The sequence below is a fragment of the Cydia strobilella genome, chromosome 26 (genome assembly GCF_947568885.1).
Source record: "Cydia strobilella chromosome 26, ilCydStro3.1, whole genome shotgun sequence".
Classification (NCBI taxonomy): Eukaryota; Metazoa; Arthropoda; class Insecta; order Lepidoptera; family Tortricidae; genus Cydia; species Cydia strobilella.
The window spans coordinates 2791298-2810816 of NC_086066.1; the positions used below are offsets into that span (position 1 = coordinate 2791298).

The window sequence follows — 19519 nt, forward strand, 5'->3', positions numbered from 1 at the left end:
TAAGTAAGTTTATCCTATTGACTCAGTACAGGTCGATTCACGAAAGTCGTCGTCGTGCCAAAGCAGTGAACAAACTTTCATTGTACGAGTATGAGTGACACCTGTATTGGTACAGTTAGAGCCACCATTCATACATATTTTCATTCATTCCATTCGTGCCAGATTTCGTGGTATGTTTTCCAACAAACGTAAAGCGCCCTCCACACTCGTGCGCGAATCGCGGCGCGAAGCCGCAAACGCGAGTGTGGAATCTAGTTCGCTAATCAGCGAAATCGACTCCACAGTCGCGTTCGCGGATTCGCGCCGCGTAGTCTGGAGTGGCCTTATGAGTATTTCGATATAGTTTTAGTTAAAAAAACACACACACTACTTGCAATAACAAAAATACAACATTTTTACGGTAATAGATGGATACAGTCTAAGGAAAAAACGTGCCTCGAAAATCACGAAAATTTGATTCTCGATCAGATGGCGCCACTACCTTTGGCCTACTCTCGTATAGAGGGCGCTGACGGTTTTGTTTGTTATTTAACAATTTTAACGCATATCAGTGAAAGAACATGGGTCAAAATCATAAAAATAATTAATGCAAATAAAAAAAATCATTTATCCATACATTTTATCGTATTTTTATAAATCTTCATTTTTAGTTTTAAAGTGTGTCGATAGATGGCAGTGAATTTAATGCGGTTACAAAATTTACTATGACAGTACCACTCTATCTTATTATATCCTCATTGATATTAGTATTAAGGGCCCTCCACACTCGTGCGCGAATCGCGGCGTGAAGCTGCGAACGCGAGTGTGGAGTCTAGTTCGCTAATCACCGAAATCGACTCCACATTCGCGTTCGCGGCTTCGCGCCGCGTAGTCTGGAGCGAGCTTTACCTATGTCGCTATGCGCCTCCCCTATAAGACATGTAAAACGAGGAAGGAAGGTAGCTTTGGTAGCTCTGTTGGTTAAGAGCGACTGGTCCAAAAGGTCGCAAGTTCGTGTCTTGCCCGTACGTATCGCTTGTAGAGCAAAAGTAAAGATTAAAATAATTAAAAGATATTAATCTTTAGTTAATGCAGTTAATGGCAATAATGGTGATATATTCCTTTCACAATTGTTATAATTCGGGACTATTTTGCTCACCCTGTACGTTATTGTCGTTCCTCATAGTTGTATAAACTGTATACACCGTGGTTGAGATATTAGGCATCTGCTTTTGATCGAGTGTGTTTTTTCCTTGGCTCTGCCACACGTGTTTGATGGCACACGAGCCACACGTCGCCTCCAGCCCGAACACCTCCTTACGCTGTTTGTTTACTACTACCACGAAGTACAGGGTCACTGTAATAAAAACATAAGTACATATTTTACATTAATAGATATAGGTTAAAAATCCTAAAAACATTGCATTGCCAAAAACACTCGTGCGCGAAATCGCGGCGCGAAGCCGCGAACCCGAGTGTGTAGTCTAGTTCGCTAATCAGCGAAATCGACTCCACACTCGCGTTCGTGGCTTCGCGCCGCGTAGTCTGGAGCGAGCTTTAGCCTTAGCGACGTTAATTTCATGGAATTTTAGGTCTGGGATAGTCACCTAAATAATAGATGACGGCAACCAACGCCACGACAGACTTGCGGCGCATGGCCAACACACAGAACCCGCAAAACAGGAGGAACATCAGGCCCGCCATCACTACGGCGAACACTATCGTGTACCAGATCCAGAACGCGTAGATGCAGTGCGATTCCTGAAACACCAGGTACAGATAGGGGTTATTTAAGGGCCCTCCACACTCGTGCGCGAATCGCGGCTTCGCGCCGCGTAGTCTGGAGCGAGCTTATGATGGTTCATTATTTTTAGTATGTGGGTATTTTTGCACTTTCTAGTTTTTCCTCAGTCACTCGTTGACCACGAACGCTGTAAAGAGTTCGAAACTTCGGGATGTATTATAAATTCAATATACGCGATATAATCCGTTTTCATAGTTTTATTTCATGAGTAACTATCGCGGTAACCGAATACAATATTATAACGTTATATTGTAAAACACACCGCGAATATGGCGTAGAGCAGCGCCGCGCTCAGCACGGCCCAGAACACGATGAGAACATACATGAACACGAACAGCTCGCTGCGGTATACCTTCATGATCTTGATCCACAGGAACGGGTGGATCTGCAATAACACAGCTTTTTACAACAGAACAGCTCTAGGGAGCGTGTGTTAACTTGCGTTAACAGCGCCATCTATGGGACACCCTCTACTCTGTATTGAACCCTCGATGACTTATCTACTTTACGCACCCACCAGGGTACGTAGTTCAAGAGAAGGCCCATTGGTGGCGCTTTAATCAATAAATAGGTTTAAGATAGTAATAAGAAAGATGCCCTTACTCGTCCACTTTACCAATAGACGCCATAGACACATGCTGGTTTTTCTCTCCGGCTCCTGACTCCTTCGATCTCCGCGCGCACGTGCCAACAGCGTGCATGAACAATAGGAGGCAGCACAGGAGCCGTCAGATTTTTGACGCGAGGCTTAATTGTGTGAAGTTTATGCTTCCGATGTAACCCACAAGATGGCAGAACCTACTATGCACAAGAAAATGTACGAGAACGGTAGATGGCAGCACTTGGCAATGTACATGTTTATGTTTCCGATTCAGGCCACAAGATGGCAGACCTTCCATTCCAACGCGAACTGTCCCTATAGTTCGCTCGCGTTAGAGAGACCAAGCAAAGGGAATAGATAGAGGGTTATTGTCATAGTCAATTGGGTAGGTAAAGTTTTTTGAAGATAGGCAAATTATATTTTTATCCGATAGTATTCGTCATAACGATCACGGAAATGCAGCTCTTTTATTTTTATTTCGTTTTATTTATTAAATATATATTTTTAAGTGACCGAGATGACGTTTGTGAAATTTAACAGCAGATCGCACTAATGCCTGTGCACGTGATTTAATTGATGAGATAGAAAAAAAAACGATGACAACTGTCAGTGTCACTTAGCCTTAGCTGTCATTGCCGTAAAAATAAAAATAACGGCCCAACCTTTCTGTTACCTTGCGTGTTACGATTTAGTGTTATCATTGAGATTTTTGACGACCTCAGCACGACCCAAGGACTTCTGATTCACCACGACATCTGCGAGTATTTGGACAAAGATTGAATCTACTTTCGACAACTTGGCACTGCTTATTGGACAACGTTTTCTTCCCTTACGACGACCCGACCCCTGCGCTGACCCTTGGACTGATAAATTAGTAAATTAAGATCACAGACACCATGGAACCAGATTCTGAAAACGCACGAATGGATCTACAATATTACAGGGATGAACTTCAGTGTATTGTGCCGTCGTGTAAGAAGCGCAGACGAGACTTTACCACGTCGGCTTATTTAAGCATACCAAAGTCTTTACAAGCGATTTGGTGCCAAGCATTGGAGATATATTGCCCTAAACGCAACTTATATGTATGTGAGGACCATATCAATGTAAGTATTGTTTATAATAATCTACATATGTGGTATTTTCTATAAAAAGGGACCTTATTGTCGATGGCGCTTACGCCATTATAAACGATGCTCCGATATAAATACAATGCCGCGCGACGCTGTGCGGCGTAAGCGCTATCGACAATAAGGTCCCTTTTCATAGAAAATGTCCCATATTAAGATGTAGGTCCTTTTTGGCTACAAAGTTGCCGCGTTTTTTCGTTAACATTATTATTCTTCATTTGTCAAATATTACATATTTTTTACACATTGCTACTGTAGGTATTACTGTCTACAATCATAACCCTCTAGCTGCAGTTTAAGGAATGCTGTTTAAAAACTTAAAATCACTTTAAACAAGTTCTTTAAGGCTTGTGTAATTAATTTACTCACAACCACCTTGGATCATTTTGTGTTAGTGACAGTATTGATCTTAAGGCTAATAAGTAAACATTTTTAAATGTTATTGAACAAAAGTTTTATCGTTTCAGGAAACTGCTTGCAACTGTTTCTTCGAAAGAGACACCTTCCAAAGCCGAGGTAAAACCAAAGTGATCGCCAGCTTGCGGGTACATATGGAACATGTCATACGGCGGTTGAGGGAATCCGCATTCTTGGAACCTCACTCGACTGTAAACCATAATCATGTCAAGTATGTAGATGAAGCCGTTTTGATAGCATGTGCTCTAGTAAACTTGCAAAGCAGTATAATAAAAATCAAATAATTTATGTCTTGTTTTATTATATAAATCCACAAATGAATATCCTTTTATCATAAACAAACACTTATCAAATAAATCATATAATAAGTATTAGGGGACATCCTACACGAAGATCGACCTAGCCCCAAACTAAGAAAAGTTTGTAAGTACAGTCGCCATCAGATATATCAGACCGGCTAAAGTTCTCACAAATATCTGAGCACATCTTTATTGTCAAGGCGTGAGGGTATGTGTTCAGATATTTTTGAGCACATCGGCCGCTCCGATATATCTGATGGCGACTGTACTAAGGGTACTAGGAGACGATATACAACATACCAATATAGATAAATACATACTCATATACATAGAAAACACCCATGAGTCAGGAACAATATCTCTCTTGATTATTCAAAAACTGATGAGAAAGTTGTATTTTATCCACATGTGGGGCAAAGTAATCAGATGCAAATTTTGAGTTGTTTCCTTAGGTTAGCTGGTGGAATTGACTTTTAAATGATGATTTTGAATGATCATTTGGATTTGGTCTTGTTTGATAGTTAATATTTTCCTCGGGTTGGTGTGGTGAAAATTTTTGTGTTTCACTCGGGGGCAAAATTTGTTTAATCCTCGTGCTTTGAAACCCTTGCAACGCTCAAAATTCCACTTTAAACAACAACTTTGCCCCCTTGTAAAACAAATAACGATTGCTCAACACACAAATACCAGGGGCCCATTTCTCGAACGGTAAGGTACATACCTGCGTCAAACAAGGGCCATTTTAATACAAATCTAAATATTTTGTAGAAATAAAGAACAAGAATAAAACGTAGGTTATTATAGTACTTAATATTCACTTTATTGACCGTCTGAAAAAGTAATTCACTGTGACCCACTCTCCCCTAATTTGAGATTTAGGTATCACTACACTACAATGATTTGAAGTTTGAAAAAAAAAATACATTCTGAGATTCAGGCATTTAGGCACTAGGTATTCCGTTATAAGATCTAGGAATTTTGGTAAATGGGTAAAATTAAATAAACATTTATAGCGCCCCGGCTTCGCACGGGTTACACAAAACCTTAATGTGGGCTGTACACACTCGTTCTCGGCCTGTCTCGGGGTGTCTCGATAACCGATTCTGTGTGCCTTTGGGCACTCATTATAAGACTTTATTTACCAGCTGATGCAGGGCAATCCTCACTATCACATGATGCATCATTGACATTATTATTTTTTTCGTCTAAGTGAACGGTCACAATATAATTTTTTTTTTCTTAATTTGGTCTCCGGTACAACTTTAGCCCGAAAAATACATTCTGTGTTGCTTCTTTTTATTTCGACATAGCCTACATTATTTTCCACATATCCGTTCCTTGATGCCCTAAAACAATAAAAAATGAATGAAGTTAAGGTTTAAGGTGTATATGTAGACTAAACATTGCGGGTAAAATATAAATAACAAAATGTTTAATGTATGTATTTCACTGATAAGTGCAGGAGGGCCTTCGCTCCTCTAATTTCGGCGGCATTGTGCTTATCACTGTTATGATAATAATTTAAAATCATAACTAGGTCCATGTGGGGCAAGTTTGTACAATCTGCTCGCATAAATTCGCTCATCCTTCTTGCAAAACTCAGTCCAGGGTCTGCGCAAGGGTCGGGTCGTCGTGAAGGCAAGAAAACATCCAATATGCAGTGCCAAGTTGTCGAAAGTAGATTTAATCTTTGTCCAAATACTCGCAGATGTCGTGGGGAATCAGAAGTCCGTGGCTCGTGCTGAGGTCGTCGAAAATCTCAATGATAACCATATGATAACACTAAATCGCATCAGAATATGCTTTAGTTATTATTCTCAGGTTATTTTTCGGCAATGACAGCTAAGTGACACTGACAGTTGACTTGACATCGTTTTTTTTCTATCTCATCAATTAAATCACGTGCACAGGCATTGCAGTGCCTGATCTGCTATTAAATTTCACAAACGTCATCTCGGTCACTTAAAAAAATATATTTAATAAATAATACGAAATAAAAATGAAAGAGCTGCATTTCCGTGATCGTTATGACGAATACTATCGAATAAAAATATAATTTGCCTATCTTCAAAAAACTTTACCTACCCAATTTTGTAGTCACAGCATGTCACAGTAAATTTACTGCCATCTATCGACACGCGATTAAAACTAAAAATGGTGTACTTTACTTACCCTTGATAAAATTGGCAATGTAATAATCATAAGACACTTACAATACCAAGCACTGTTATGCAGAAAACGGCAAATGACATGGGAAAACAGAAAAACCATTCACTATCCGGTATTTTATCTAGCAAAGTCATTTTGAATTGTGTAGTTTCAGTCTTGGAATGTTTTTAATTTGGATTGAGCCCCGGGACTGCGCCACTGCCCTCTTCTTTCGGGCAAAGCGACACAGCTAGCTTGTTTTTTCTCCAAAACATAATATATTTTTCAAGTTATCTGATAATTAAATGATATAATTTACATCTTTATTATTCCAAAATAGATACACATGTCAGAGTAATGATTGAAAGTCTTATTACGATTTTTTCGTCATGTCAGTGGCTAACGTGGCCAGATTTGGCGTTGGAAGAACTATTTAAGAAGGTTAGAGTTTGGGATAAAAACTAATCGAAGTTAGACGCAGTGCAAGTGTTATTTATACGTCATAATTTCATAGAAGTTTGACGTATAAAATAACACTTGCACTGCGTATGCTATTAAAATCGCAACAGACTTTTTTTGGTCTAACTTAGTCTAACTCTAGGTTTCCTCTAGGTATTTGTTTTCAACAGTTTTCAACGCATTACCTAGTTTCAACTAGTTTAAAATGTTTAAGACTACGAATATTAACATTCTAGGAAGATGTAGGTCTTTAAACTGTTGTAATAAAAAAAACTATAATAGTAACTGATTGTAGAATATTTGATTGTGATTCAGTAATTTTTAAATCGAATTTAGCGTGCAGGCAGATTCAAGCGCTTTTTAACGCTCGTTGAAAAAGCGCTCGTGTGAAGGGTCACTAATGCAACCCTTGGAGAGAAAAATTAAATTTCTAAACAGAGTGTCAATGTCATAAATGTCACATGTCTTACCTCATTCTTATGTCATGTGCGGTAATTTTATTTCCTTATATTGTAAAAATAAACATTTATTTGTATTTAGGTTTTACCTAATAGTGTTAAATAGAGTCCGCACATGTTAAAGATATTTTCCATGTATATCCCGCCTTACAGAAACCAAAAATTTTTGAGATATGTACAATTGTACCTTACAATCTTACCTAAGATATTGTAGTTATCCTTGAAGGAGGTTAGAAAACTTGTTATGCGAAGAGTTTTTATGAGTATTCCACTAACGACCTAGCATGAGACTTAATTTGGCCGTGGTAAGTGTATAAACAATTCTATTTTGGTTTGTTTTTACTTATAGGTTAGAATTATGTCATCTTGATGATAATATCATTAGAAATTACTCTGACTAATGATAAATATCCAATAGTTTAATGTAGTGTTATAATTTTCAGATTATAATGTTTGAATACTGAGGAAAACAGCCAAATGCTAAACATGTCACTCCGGAACTACCACAGACTCCGTATACCATTAACACAAATACAAAATCTACACACAAATATACAAAAATCCTGTTTATGCGGGAATATTTATTTAAATAAGTACAAATATGATATAAAGCAAGTGCGGGTGCACTCCACACAGAGTGACCATAGGCAGAAGGCTGTGATAGAGACAACTAATGTTATAGACAAGTTAAGTATAGACAAGAGAGGACTAGAGCTGTGGAGGGTGAAGATAGACCCGTATGTAAAGCTAGCAAGATGGGACAGACCTATAGGTAAGTTTTTCCAATACAAATATTGTTAATGTTTAATACTAGTTTCTGCCTACGATTTTTTCTGTGTAGAATATTTCCCGGAACACAAACTTGGTACAAATGTCATCTAAATTGGTTCAGAAGTTTGAGCAGAAAGAGGAGACAGTAAGTTACTTTTGCATTTATATTTTTTGAAACTAGAAACCGGAATAAACTTGGCAGCAGTTGCTAAGTGGGTGAGCTGTTGGGTTAATTGGAATATGTTTATATTTTTTGGGATAACCTTGGCAAAAACCTTGTAGATTGGTGCAGCCTGGAAAAGGGTAATATATATAAATTCATTTTGAACACCCCATCTACTTAAATCTACAGTCCAAACCAAAGATAGATAAAACTCCATAATAGATGGATACAGTTTATCACGGTTCATGAGATACAGCCTGGTGACAGACGGCCAGACAGACAGCGGAGTCTTAGTAATAGGGTCCCGTTTTTACCATAGTATGGAACCCTAAAAATGTATAACAGCAAATTAATCCGCAGGTGTGCACCTCCTCTACTGGCCGTGCTCATGGTCCATAGCGCTCGGGTCTCTCCCCGGGACAGTGCCCATGGAGACCTCCCTCAAAATGGCGGGGCTGTTCCTGGCGGGCGCGGGGCTGATGCGGGGCGCGGGGTGCACCATCAACGACATGTGGGACAGGGACATTGATGCTCAGGTCAGTTCTTTAGAATAAAATAGAATAGAACTTCATCTAATCAAGTAGGATTTTACAATCTCTTTCTAATCGTCATAAGTACATTATAACTAAATAAAAAAAAACAGCTTACAAAATACAAAATTCAACAATTAAAATTTAACACCAATACAAATACATTTCATAATTCATTCATTTACTTATAGAAGGCCATGCATTAAGATGTAGATGTAGATGTAGTGTAGGGACGCCCGGCCGGAAGCAGGCGGGCTGTCGATCACATGTCGTGTTCATTCAGCCCAATTCTCTGTAGTTGGAGCTGCAGGTTACTGTCCCGGCGGCATTCCCACACCATTCTCCTCAAATCTTCTTGTTTTCCTGCAGAACAGAAGGACATCTTTAAGTTCGATATCCTTTAGTTCGTTTTCTTCTAGTATGTCTCTACCGAATGTATTATAACGCGGTGCCGCGTACATAGTGCATTCTGCTAGTAAGTGTAAGCTAGTTTCCTCCCTACCACAGTGTGGACAGGAGGCGTCTGCACTGATTCTCATTATCTTAAGGTGTCTATTGAGAGTATTATGACCTGTAATAATACCTGTTAACAGTCTCAAACTGCTCTTACCTAGTTTCAAGAGATACCTGGTTCTCCTGTGGTCTATCCCTTTAATCATCATCTTCGACTGTCTGCATCCAGTTTCTTGCATTAAGATAGTCTTCGACTGTGTAATATGCCTTATGCAGTAGACCAGATTTAACATATTTTTTAAGTCCAGGAAATGGTAAATCCAGTGCCTCCCTTGGTAACTTATTGTAAAACTGTATACACTGTATACAGTTTTACAATAAGATAAGTTTATATTAATTTACCTTGATTTATTATAATCAAATATAGATATAACTCCGTAATAGATGGATACAGTCTAAGGAAAAAACGTGCCTCGAAAATCAAGAAAATTTGATTCTCGTTCAGAGGGCGCTACTAGTTTTGGCCTACAGTCGTATAGATGGCGTTGACGGTTTCGTTTGTTATTTAACAATTTTAACGCACATCAGTGAAAGAACATGGGTCAAAATCATAAAAATAATTAATGCAAATAAAAAAAAAAAATTATCTATATTTAAATACATTCTATCGTATTTTTATAAATCTTCATTTTTAGTTTTAAAGTGTGTCGACAGATGGCAGTGAATTTACTGGGGTTACAAAATTTACTATGACAGTACCGCTCTAGTATAAGTTACTCTATGTTATAATAAACCTTTTCCAGGCATAGAACGACTAGACTAAAAAAATACTACCTAAGTCTAGAGTAATGTATAAAATACCTATAGATGCAGAGATTTGATGTGTATAGATTAGTTTTATATATATATATATAATAGTATAATATAATTATATACCTAATAGTATTAAGCAAACGCGGATCGGACCGCGCGAACTCGCCAACTATTACATAAACCAAAGAGGTTTACAATAGTAGCATACTGGCAAAAGTTGTATGAATATTTAAAGTGAATAAAAAAAAAAAAAAAAAAAAAAACGATTTATCGAACATATATGCTCGAGTAAAATTTTCACTTTAGATTGCAGTTTTGGGAAATGTGATGTCTTCAAATGAATCATCAAAGCTGGATTAATTGGAATATATTTATATTTTTTGGGAGATCCTTGGGGAAAACGTTGTAGATTGGTGCGGACTAGAAAAGGGTTATCTTAGATTTAAAAAAAAGTCATTTATTGTCGCAGTAAGTATACCAAAAAAAACACTACTAAAACTACTAAAATTACACTTAAATTACAGTTTGTTTGCCCGGATTTATCTGACGATCTGTTATTTAGAACAATATTAGTACAAAAGCATAATTATGTAGTAAACTTTAACAATCAATGATACGCTAATGTGTAATTTATGATACATTTACAAATCGCATTTCGGCGAAAGAAAACATGAGGAAAGTGGTCTTATCTCAATTAGGCCCCGTCTGGTCAGACGTTAAGTCAGAGCATAGAGTAACTTATACTAGAGCGGTACTGTCATAGTAAATTTTGTAACCCCAGTAAATTCACTGCCATCTGTCGACACACTTTAAAACTAAAAATGAAGATTTATAAAAACACGATAGAATGTATTTAAATATAGATAAATGATTTTTTTTATTTGCATTAATTATTTTTATGATTTTGACCCATGTTCTTTCACTGATATGCGTTAAATTGTTAAATAACAAACGAAACCGTCAACGCCATCTATACGACTGTAGGCCAAAACTAGTAGCGCCCTCTGAACGAGAATCAAATTTTCTTGATTTTCGAGGCACGTTTTTTCCTTAGACTGTATCTATCTATTACGGAGTTATATCTATCTTTGGTCAGAGGCAGTCGTGTTTCTATTGACTCATTAAGTTTTTAACTTTTGCACAATTACAATGTACTATTTTCTATATTTCAAAGGTGGAGCGAACCAAAGACCGCCCGCTGGTGTCTGGCGTGATATCCACGAAGCAGGCTGTGGGTTTTCTGGCTGTGCAGTTATCACTAGCGCTTGGAGTGCTGCTGCAGCTCAACTGCTACAGCGTGGCGCTGGGCGCTAGCAGCATGTGTAAGTCTAATATAATATTCACACTCATAATTTTAAAAAATCGACCAAGTGCGAGTCGGACTCGCGCACGACGTACCATTACGCAAAAAAACGAAAAAAAAAGCACGTTTGTTGTATGGGAGCCCCACTTAAGTATTTATTTTATTCTGTTTTTAGTATTTGTTGTTATAGCGGCAACAGGAATACATCATATGTGAAAATGTCAACTGTCTAGCTATCACGGTTCATGAGATACAGATAGACAGACAGCGGAGTCTTAGTAATAGGGTTCCGTTTTTACCCTCTGGGTACAGAACCCTAAAATTTCAATCTATTTTATTTAACTACACAACAATTACACAGGAACAACAAATTGGCAAGGCATTTAGCTAAAACTGGGGCAGCATAAAACCTCCTTTATTTGTACGAAGTGTTTAGATTTTTCTGAAAGATGGCAGATCGTACGAGCAAGGAATCGTGTGTCAACTTTAGCCTGCTCATAGAACAATGTCAGGTTTAAGTTTTCTATTATGGAAGGTAGAGGTAAGGAAATGAATCTTCATGTATCAAAAAGTGACTAAAAAACAGTAAATAGGCGGCGCCACCATACACTGAAGTACCTAGACCATACACCTAGTATTTTATATAGATGTGCACCCGTGCGACCGTGAGGGACAGAACATACGCAATGCGACAAAATTAAAAACACGTTTTAACATTCCTGACAACATACCAGAAACAACCTACGTAATTTGGTCGGGTTATTTGCTGCCCCTCCCCCATTTCATCTCTACATTATTATACCTCTATGGTTCACGTCATAGAGTCTCCTATATATTACAATACTCTTTGGTCTCAGAGCCTACCTAGCGCCACCGGAGAGATTAGGAACTATTATTTAAAGCTGAAAGCGGTCACTTTTGCAACAATTCTGCCATAAGAGATTGCGATCCTTTCTATACCATCCATATTTTCTATTAAAATTTTAAGATACAAGGTCAGACAAGTTGGACTGTTGGACTCCTCAACCTACGCGGTTTCTATTAGGGCCTATGCACACCGCGTTTTTAGTGTCTGTCTGTCTGTCCATCTGTCGTATCTGGTACGGAACCCTTCGTGCGAGAGTCCGACTCGCACTTGGCCGGTTTAAAAAAAGAAAAGAAAGGGCGCTTAGGAATATTGTATTTATGTTCGTAATAAACGAAATTAAAAATCACGAAAACGAAAAATCACGTTGTTGGACTTGTAGATCAAAGAAACGCGGCAGCAATTCTTTTAACTTTCTTCTTGTTCCAGTGTTAGTAATAACGTACCCACTAGCGAAGCGATTCACGAACTACCCGCAAATCTTTCTGGGCGCCACGTTCAACTGGGGCGCTTTACTGGGCTATAGCGCCCTACAGGGTGCCATAGACCCGGCGGTCTGCTTGCCGCTCTACTTCGGCGCTCTAGCGTGGACGGTGGTGTACGACACCATTTATGCGCATCAGGTTGGTACTGGGCTACAGCGCCCTACAGGGTGCCATCGACCCAGCGGTCTGCTTGCCGCTCTACTTCGGCGCTCTAGCGTGGACGGTGGTGTACGACACCATTTATGCGCATCAGGTTGGTACTGGGCTACAGCGCCCTACAGGGTGCCATCGACCCAGCGGTCTGCTTGCCGCTCTACTTCGGCGCTCTAGCGTGGACGGTGGTGTACGACACCATTTATGCGCATCAGGTTGGTACTGGGCTACAGCGCCCTGCAGGGTGCCATAGACCCGGCGGTCTGCTTGCCGCTCTACTTCGGCGCTCTAGCGTGGACGGTGGTGTACGACACCATCTATGCGCATCAGGTTGGTACTGGGCTACAGCGCCCTACAGGGTGCCATAGACCCGGCGGTCTGCTTGCCGCTCTACTTCGGCGCTCTAGCGTGGACGGTGGTGTACGACACCATCTATGCGCATCAGGTTGGTACTGGGCTACAGCGCCCTACAGGGTGCCATAGACCCTGCGGTCTGCTTGCCACTCTACTTCGGCGCTCTAGCGTGGACGGTGGTGTACGACACCATTTATGCGCATCAGGTTGGTACTGGGCTACAGCGCCCTACAGGGTGCCATCGACCCAGCGGTCTGCTTGCCGCTCTACTTCGGCGCTCTAGCGTGGACGGTGGTGTACGACACCATCTATGCGCATCAGGTTGGTACTGGGCTACAGCGCCCTACAGGGTGCCATAGACCCGGCGGTCTGCTTGCCGCTCTACTTCGGCGCTCTAGCGTGGACGGTGGTGTACGACACCATTTATGCGCATCAGGTTGGTACTGGGCTACAGCGCCCTACAGGGTGCCATCGACCCAGCGGTCTGCTTGCCGCTCTACTTCGGCGCTCTAGCGTGGACGGTGGTGTACGACACCATTTATGCGCATCAGGTTGGTACTGGGCTACAGCGCCCTGCAGGGTGCCATAGACCCGGCGGTCTGCTTGCCGCTCTACTTCGGCGCTCTAGCGTGGACGGTGGTGTACGACACCATCTATGCGCATCAGGTTGGTACTGGGCTACAGCGCCCTACAGGGTGCCATAGACCCGGCGGTCTGCTTGCCGCTCTACTTCGGCGCTCTAGCGTGGACGGTGGTGTACGACACCATCTATGCGCATCAGGTTGGTACTGGGCTACAGCGCCCTACAGGGTGCCATAGACCCTGCGGTCTGCTTGCCACTCTACTTCGGCGCTCTAGCGTGGACGGTGGTGTACGACACCATTTATGCGCATCAGGTTGGTACTGGGCTACAGCGCCCTACAGGGTGCCATCGACCCAGCGGTCTGCTTGCCGCTCTACTTCGGCGCTCTAGCGTGGACGGTGGTGTACGACACCATCTATGCGCATCAGGTTGGTACTGGGCTACAGCGCCCTACAGGGTGCCATAGACCCGGCGGTCTGCTTGCCGCTCTACTTCGGCGCTCTAGCGTGGGCGGTGGTGTACGACACCATTTATGCGCATCAGGTTGGTACTGGGCTACAGCGCCCTACAGGGTGCCATAGACCCTGCGGTCTGCTTGCCGCTCTACTTCGGCGCTCTAGCGTGGGCGGTGGTGTACGACACCATCTATGCGCATCAGGTTGGTACTGGGCTATAGCGCCCTACAGGGTGCCATAGACCCGGCGGTCTGCTTGCCGCTCTACTTCGGCGCTCTAGCGTGGACGGTGGTGTACGACACCATCTATGCGCATCAGGTTGATACTGGGCTACAGCGCCCTACAGGGTGCCATAGACCCGGCGGTCTGCTTGCCGCTCTACTTCGGCGCTCTAGCGTGGACGGTGGTGTACGACACCATCTATGCGCATCAGGTTGGTACTGGGCTACAGCGCCCTACAGGGTGCCATAGACCCTGCGGTCTGCTTGCCGCTCTACTTCGGCGCTCTAGCGTGGACGGTGGTGTACGACACCATCTATGCGCATCAGGTTGGTACTGCTGGGCTACAGCGCCCTACAGGGTGCCATCGATCCGGCGATCTGCTTGCCGCTCTACTTCGGTGCTCTAGCGTGGACGGTGGTGTACGACACCATCTATGCGCATCAGGTTGGTACTGCTGGGCTACAGCGCCCTACAGGGTGCCATCGATCCGGCGATCTGCTTGCCGCTCTACTTCGGTGCTCTAGCGTGGACGGTGGTGTACGACACCATCTATGCGCATCAGGTTGGTACTGGTCTACAGCGCCCTACAGGGTGCCATCGACCCAGCGGTCTGCTTGTGCTTGATTCAAGTTTCATAAATTAAATGTGCAACTGATTAAGTAAAACTAATAGTACATTACGATACAAGTCGAAAAATAATAAATTCACAGCGAGTGGCGATAAATTATAACATGACCGAAGGGAGTGTTTTAAATCGACACGAGTTGCGAATTACCTATTCGCACATGTATCGTATAACGTTTTACAGTACATATGGCCCTTTAAATTTTCGACATAGTTGCGTAATGTGCTAATTATCGCACTAGTGCGGTAAAGTAGCCAAGTTACAAGCTTTTGAGAAACGGGCCCCTGCAATCATTTACCATGTGAATATTTATCGCGATTTCGGGGTTGCTCCCATGGTAAAAGTTGCTCAGAATGACCTATATTGCAGGTCATTAAAATAACAGCCTGCCAGATTCAGATTATTATTTACATGTACTTACATGCAAATACAGTATATACAATTATTTACAATATTTAATTTTTTACTTAATCTTACTGTAAAATGAGCAATCGGATACTAAAATAATGCTGTAATAATTCGCTCTTAGGACAAAATGGATGACGCGCGCATAGGCATGAAGTCCACCGCGCTCACGTTCGGTTCGGCTACCAAGCCGGCCCTCAGCGGAGCCCTGGCGCTCAGCACAAGCTGCCTACTGCTGGCGGGCGCCGGCGCGGGGCTCCAGTGGCCCTACCATGCAGCTGTGGGGGCTGCGACCCTACACGCCGCCAGACAGGTGGGTACGATTCTAAAATGGCGACTGTTTTACAAATTATTAAACAATTACAGGGACAGACAAATCGCCACAAAATGTCACTGCTTTATGAGACAATGCACCATTAAAAACACTATGTGCCTGTACAAGTGTACATACAAAAAAAAACCTTGATTGAAACACTGAGTTATGGGACTACTGACTTACTTTATTAGAACCCTCAATTATCCGAACGTTTTAGGTGTTTCATATTTCAACGTTAATGTGTATGTCTAATTTCAATAAACTGTATAGTATTAATACAAAAACTTCCGTGAGATGAGACACTGATATATTAGATATATAATGTATAATAGGTATACATTATACATTATAGATATAAATATATAATGTATATTAGATATATAATGTAAATGGGAGGAACGCGCGGAGATGAGACCCGAGTGGCGTCGTAACCTGCGGGAAGGCATGGCAAAGCACGACGAGCTCTGGTTGGATCACCTTAACCAGAAACGAATTCGCAGAGCTGCTGGACCACCCCAGGAGTCAAGACACATCTGTGATCGGTGCGGCAAGAAATGCCGATCAGCCATTGGTCTTTACAGTCACCGCAGTCGATGTAGACTGTAGACATCTCCTCAAATACCTCTAGTCGCTGCAACTATCATCTGTAAAGATGCTGTGGCCAATGATGAATGTATAATAAACAAATAAATAATATAATTAAATTACATATTATAATATTAAATATATTATATTAACAATCATCTACTTTTATATACGTGGTGACCCGGTTTTATATATCTAATACTGTATGGTTTTGATGTAAAAAAAAAATGTTTTTGTTTGATCTCGCCCCAAAAAGCTCATATGTGCCATTTTCAACCAAAAGGGTACTTATTGTCGCTTGTCAGTAAGGAGCTATTTCCATATAGCTTCAATTAGAAATCAACCTTATCAACCAGCGACAATGTGGTACCTTTTGGTTAAAAACGTCACATATTTCAATTATCTGAACTAGTCTGAATAACAAGGGCGTAGCGAGCCAGGGAACTAGGGGGGGGGGGCAAGTTGATATCGCCGACGCCGAAGGCCTAGTGGGGGGCAGAGGCCGCAGAGGGGCATACATTGTATTGTAAAATCACGGGGCGGATAATCGAGGTTGTACTTTTAAAAAATCTCCGTATCTTAATATGTTTTCCTTTAAATTCTAGATATACACCCTCAATCCGGACAACCCTGCTGACTGCGCGACCAAATTCAAGTCCAACACCCTCATCGGTCTAATCATTCTGCTGGGCATTTTAGGAGGGGGTTATACTCAATATATAGACAACAGAGCGAGGCATAGAGGCAAGGAGGACCTTAGTGTTGCCAGCAGCTGTTTATTTGGGTAAATAGTAAATAACTAATAATTATGCTGGGCATTCTGGGCGCGGGCTACTCGCAGTACATAGACAACAGAGCGAGGTATAAAGGCAAGGAGGATCTTAGTGTTGCCAGCAGCTGTTTGTTTGGGTAAATACTTAGTAAATAAGTAATCATTTTGCTGGGCGCTCTAAGCGGGCTACTCGCAATACATAGACAACAGAGCGAGGCATATAAAGGCAAGGAGGATCTTAGTGTTGCCAGCAGCTGTTTGTTTGGGTAAATACTTAGTAAATAACTAATCATTCTGCTGGGCACTCTGGGCGCGGGCTGCTCGCAGTACATAGACAACAGAGCGAGGTATAAAGGCAAGGAGGAACTTAGTGTTACCAGGGGTGCGAAACTCCTTGCTTCGGGCAAACTCGGCTCCGTTCGGCTCAGCATTGCTCCGAGCAATTATTAGGATTGACACAGCTTGACGTCCCTTTGTACGACCACAGATAAGATAATGACTTAGATTTTTGACAACCATAAATAGCCGAAAGGGATAGTCCCATTAGAAAGGAACAACATGATTCGACCCTGAACCGCTGTACTATTATTTATTCTGTGGTGTTTTTTTTAATATTTTTTTTTATTTGGGGCATCAACAGCAATACAAAAATTAATACAAATCATAGTGAACAGAAAACATAGCCAATAACAGATGTCCACAAAAGTACAATTAACATGCAATAACTAAGTGGAAACACAAAAAAAGAAGGGAGTAAAAAAGCATTCTATACAAACTAGATACTGTGTTACCAGCAGTTGTTTATATAGATAGAAAATATACGGCGCCGCGTCTGCTTCGAGTCAAATAGGTATATTAATTTGAAAACATTACGGGAATAAGGTTTAGGTTTAGAAATATATCCTCGTCCTGCTCCTGCCCAATGTGATTTTTAAAGGACATATGGTATATGGTATTTTAGCAAGTTATGAATAAAAAAGCCTGGATAGGTTGAGGTTACACTGAAAATTCTTTTTTTTACCTAAAACGTGAATCGAAGGAAAATCAACTCTATTTTCCAAGTAATTTGGTTTAAATTTCAATGACTTAAACTGAATATGGTGGGCAGGACGAGGAATACGAGGATATAGGATATAGGTGTCGGAATTGATGCCAAAGACTAATAAGTTTATAAACTTCTTAAAATAAATGTGCCATTTTCAATCAAAGGGGTACTTATTGTCGGTTGTCAATAAGGCGCTATTTCCATACAGCTTCAATTTGAAATCAACCTTATTGACCAGCGACAATGTGGTACCTTTTGGTTGAAAATGTCACATATAATGTTAAGTTAACAGTTGTAGCAAATTCAACACAACTTTGAAAGAATAGTCTTTAGTTACTTTAATGTTATAGTACGAATTATCTCAAATGATTTTACAGTACATATGGTGCTACTTTGTCGCACTAGTGCGTAAAGTGCACTTTTTGTGCATATGTCGAAAGTTTAAAGGGCCATATGTACTATAAAACGTTGTTCGATACACGTGCGAATAGGTAATTCGCAACTCGTGTCGATTTAAAATACTCCCTTCGGTCGTGTTTTAATTTATCGCCACTCGTTTCCAATTTCCTCTTTTCCGCACTTGTATCGAAAATAACTATTTTCGCCCAAACGCTAAGCTGTGAAACAAAAGGCATTATTTCTTTTGTGCGCCGCGGTGGCTACCTCAATTCTCATCAGTGAAAAGGATCACGCCCGTTTTAAAGGCAATTTTAGCGTTATATGGTTTAAATTCAGATAACAGCATTCGGAGTTAACACGTTTGGGTAATGCAGGACGACAGGTAAGAATATTCGGAAATAGAAAAAAGCTGTAACATAAATTTGAGCCCTATGTGTATATAGCACGCTAAAATTGCCTTTAAAACGGGCGTGATCCTTTTCACTGATGAGAAATGAGGTAGCCACCGCGGTGCACAAAAAAACCAATGCATTTTGTTTAACGGCGTAGGGTTTGGCCGAAAAAATCATTTGAGATAATTCATACTATATTTAAATCACACATTTTCAATGAGGGCTAGCGTTTTTCTACTCACCAGTTGGCGCCACTGTTGATGGTGGTCCAGAAAAACAGATATCAAAATTCTTCTATGCTTATTTTTATAAAATCTATACGTTGTAATATACACAAAGGTATTTTAAAGTCTAAATTTGCCGTTTTTTTTCAACCTGTTTAATTTTGCATATAGTTTAGTTGGCACTATTAGACCTCCATCTACACTAGCGCCATCTCCCTGGAACAGAGTTGCATATCCTTTGTTTCGTTAAATTTCAAATCAAAAGAAACGCTACCGTTTTAGTTGAATCAATAAATTGCTAGAGATATTTT

The 19519-nt window shown here is 41.0% G+C and overlaps 2 protein-coding genes across 2 annotated transcripts; one reads left to right on the forward strand and one right to left on the reverse strand.

Moving 5' to 3' along the window:
* Nucleotides 1-1112: 1112 nt before the first annotated feature.
* Nucleotides 1113-6729, reverse strand: LOC134753042 (uncharacterized). The gene is made up of 4 exons (XM_063688804.1): nt 6444-6729; nt 2046-2168; nt 1587-1740; nt 1113-1336 (listed from the first exon to the last, which is right to left on the reverse strand). The coding sequence occupies exons 1-4, from the start codon at nt 6531-6533 to the stop codon at nt 1113-1115; spliced, it is 591 nt and encodes a 196-aa protein (XP_063544874.1). The 5' UTR covers nt 6534-6729.
* A 610-nt stretch (nt 6730-7339) lies between these two features.
* LOC134753211 (4-hydroxybenzoate polyprenyltransferase, mitochondrial) lies at nt 7340-17723 on the forward strand. The gene is made up of 7 exons (XM_063689011.1): nt 7340-7600; nt 7739-8067; nt 8590-8765; nt 11200-11347; nt 12623-12816; nt 15600-15788; nt 16982-17723. The coding sequence occupies exons 2-7, from the start codon at nt 7773-7775 to the stop codon at nt 17162-17164; spliced, it is 1185 nt and encodes a 394-aa protein (XP_063545081.1). The 5' UTR covers nt 7340-7600; nt 7739-7772; the 3' UTR covers nt 17165-17723.
* Nucleotides 17724-19519: the final 1796 nt, after the last annotated feature.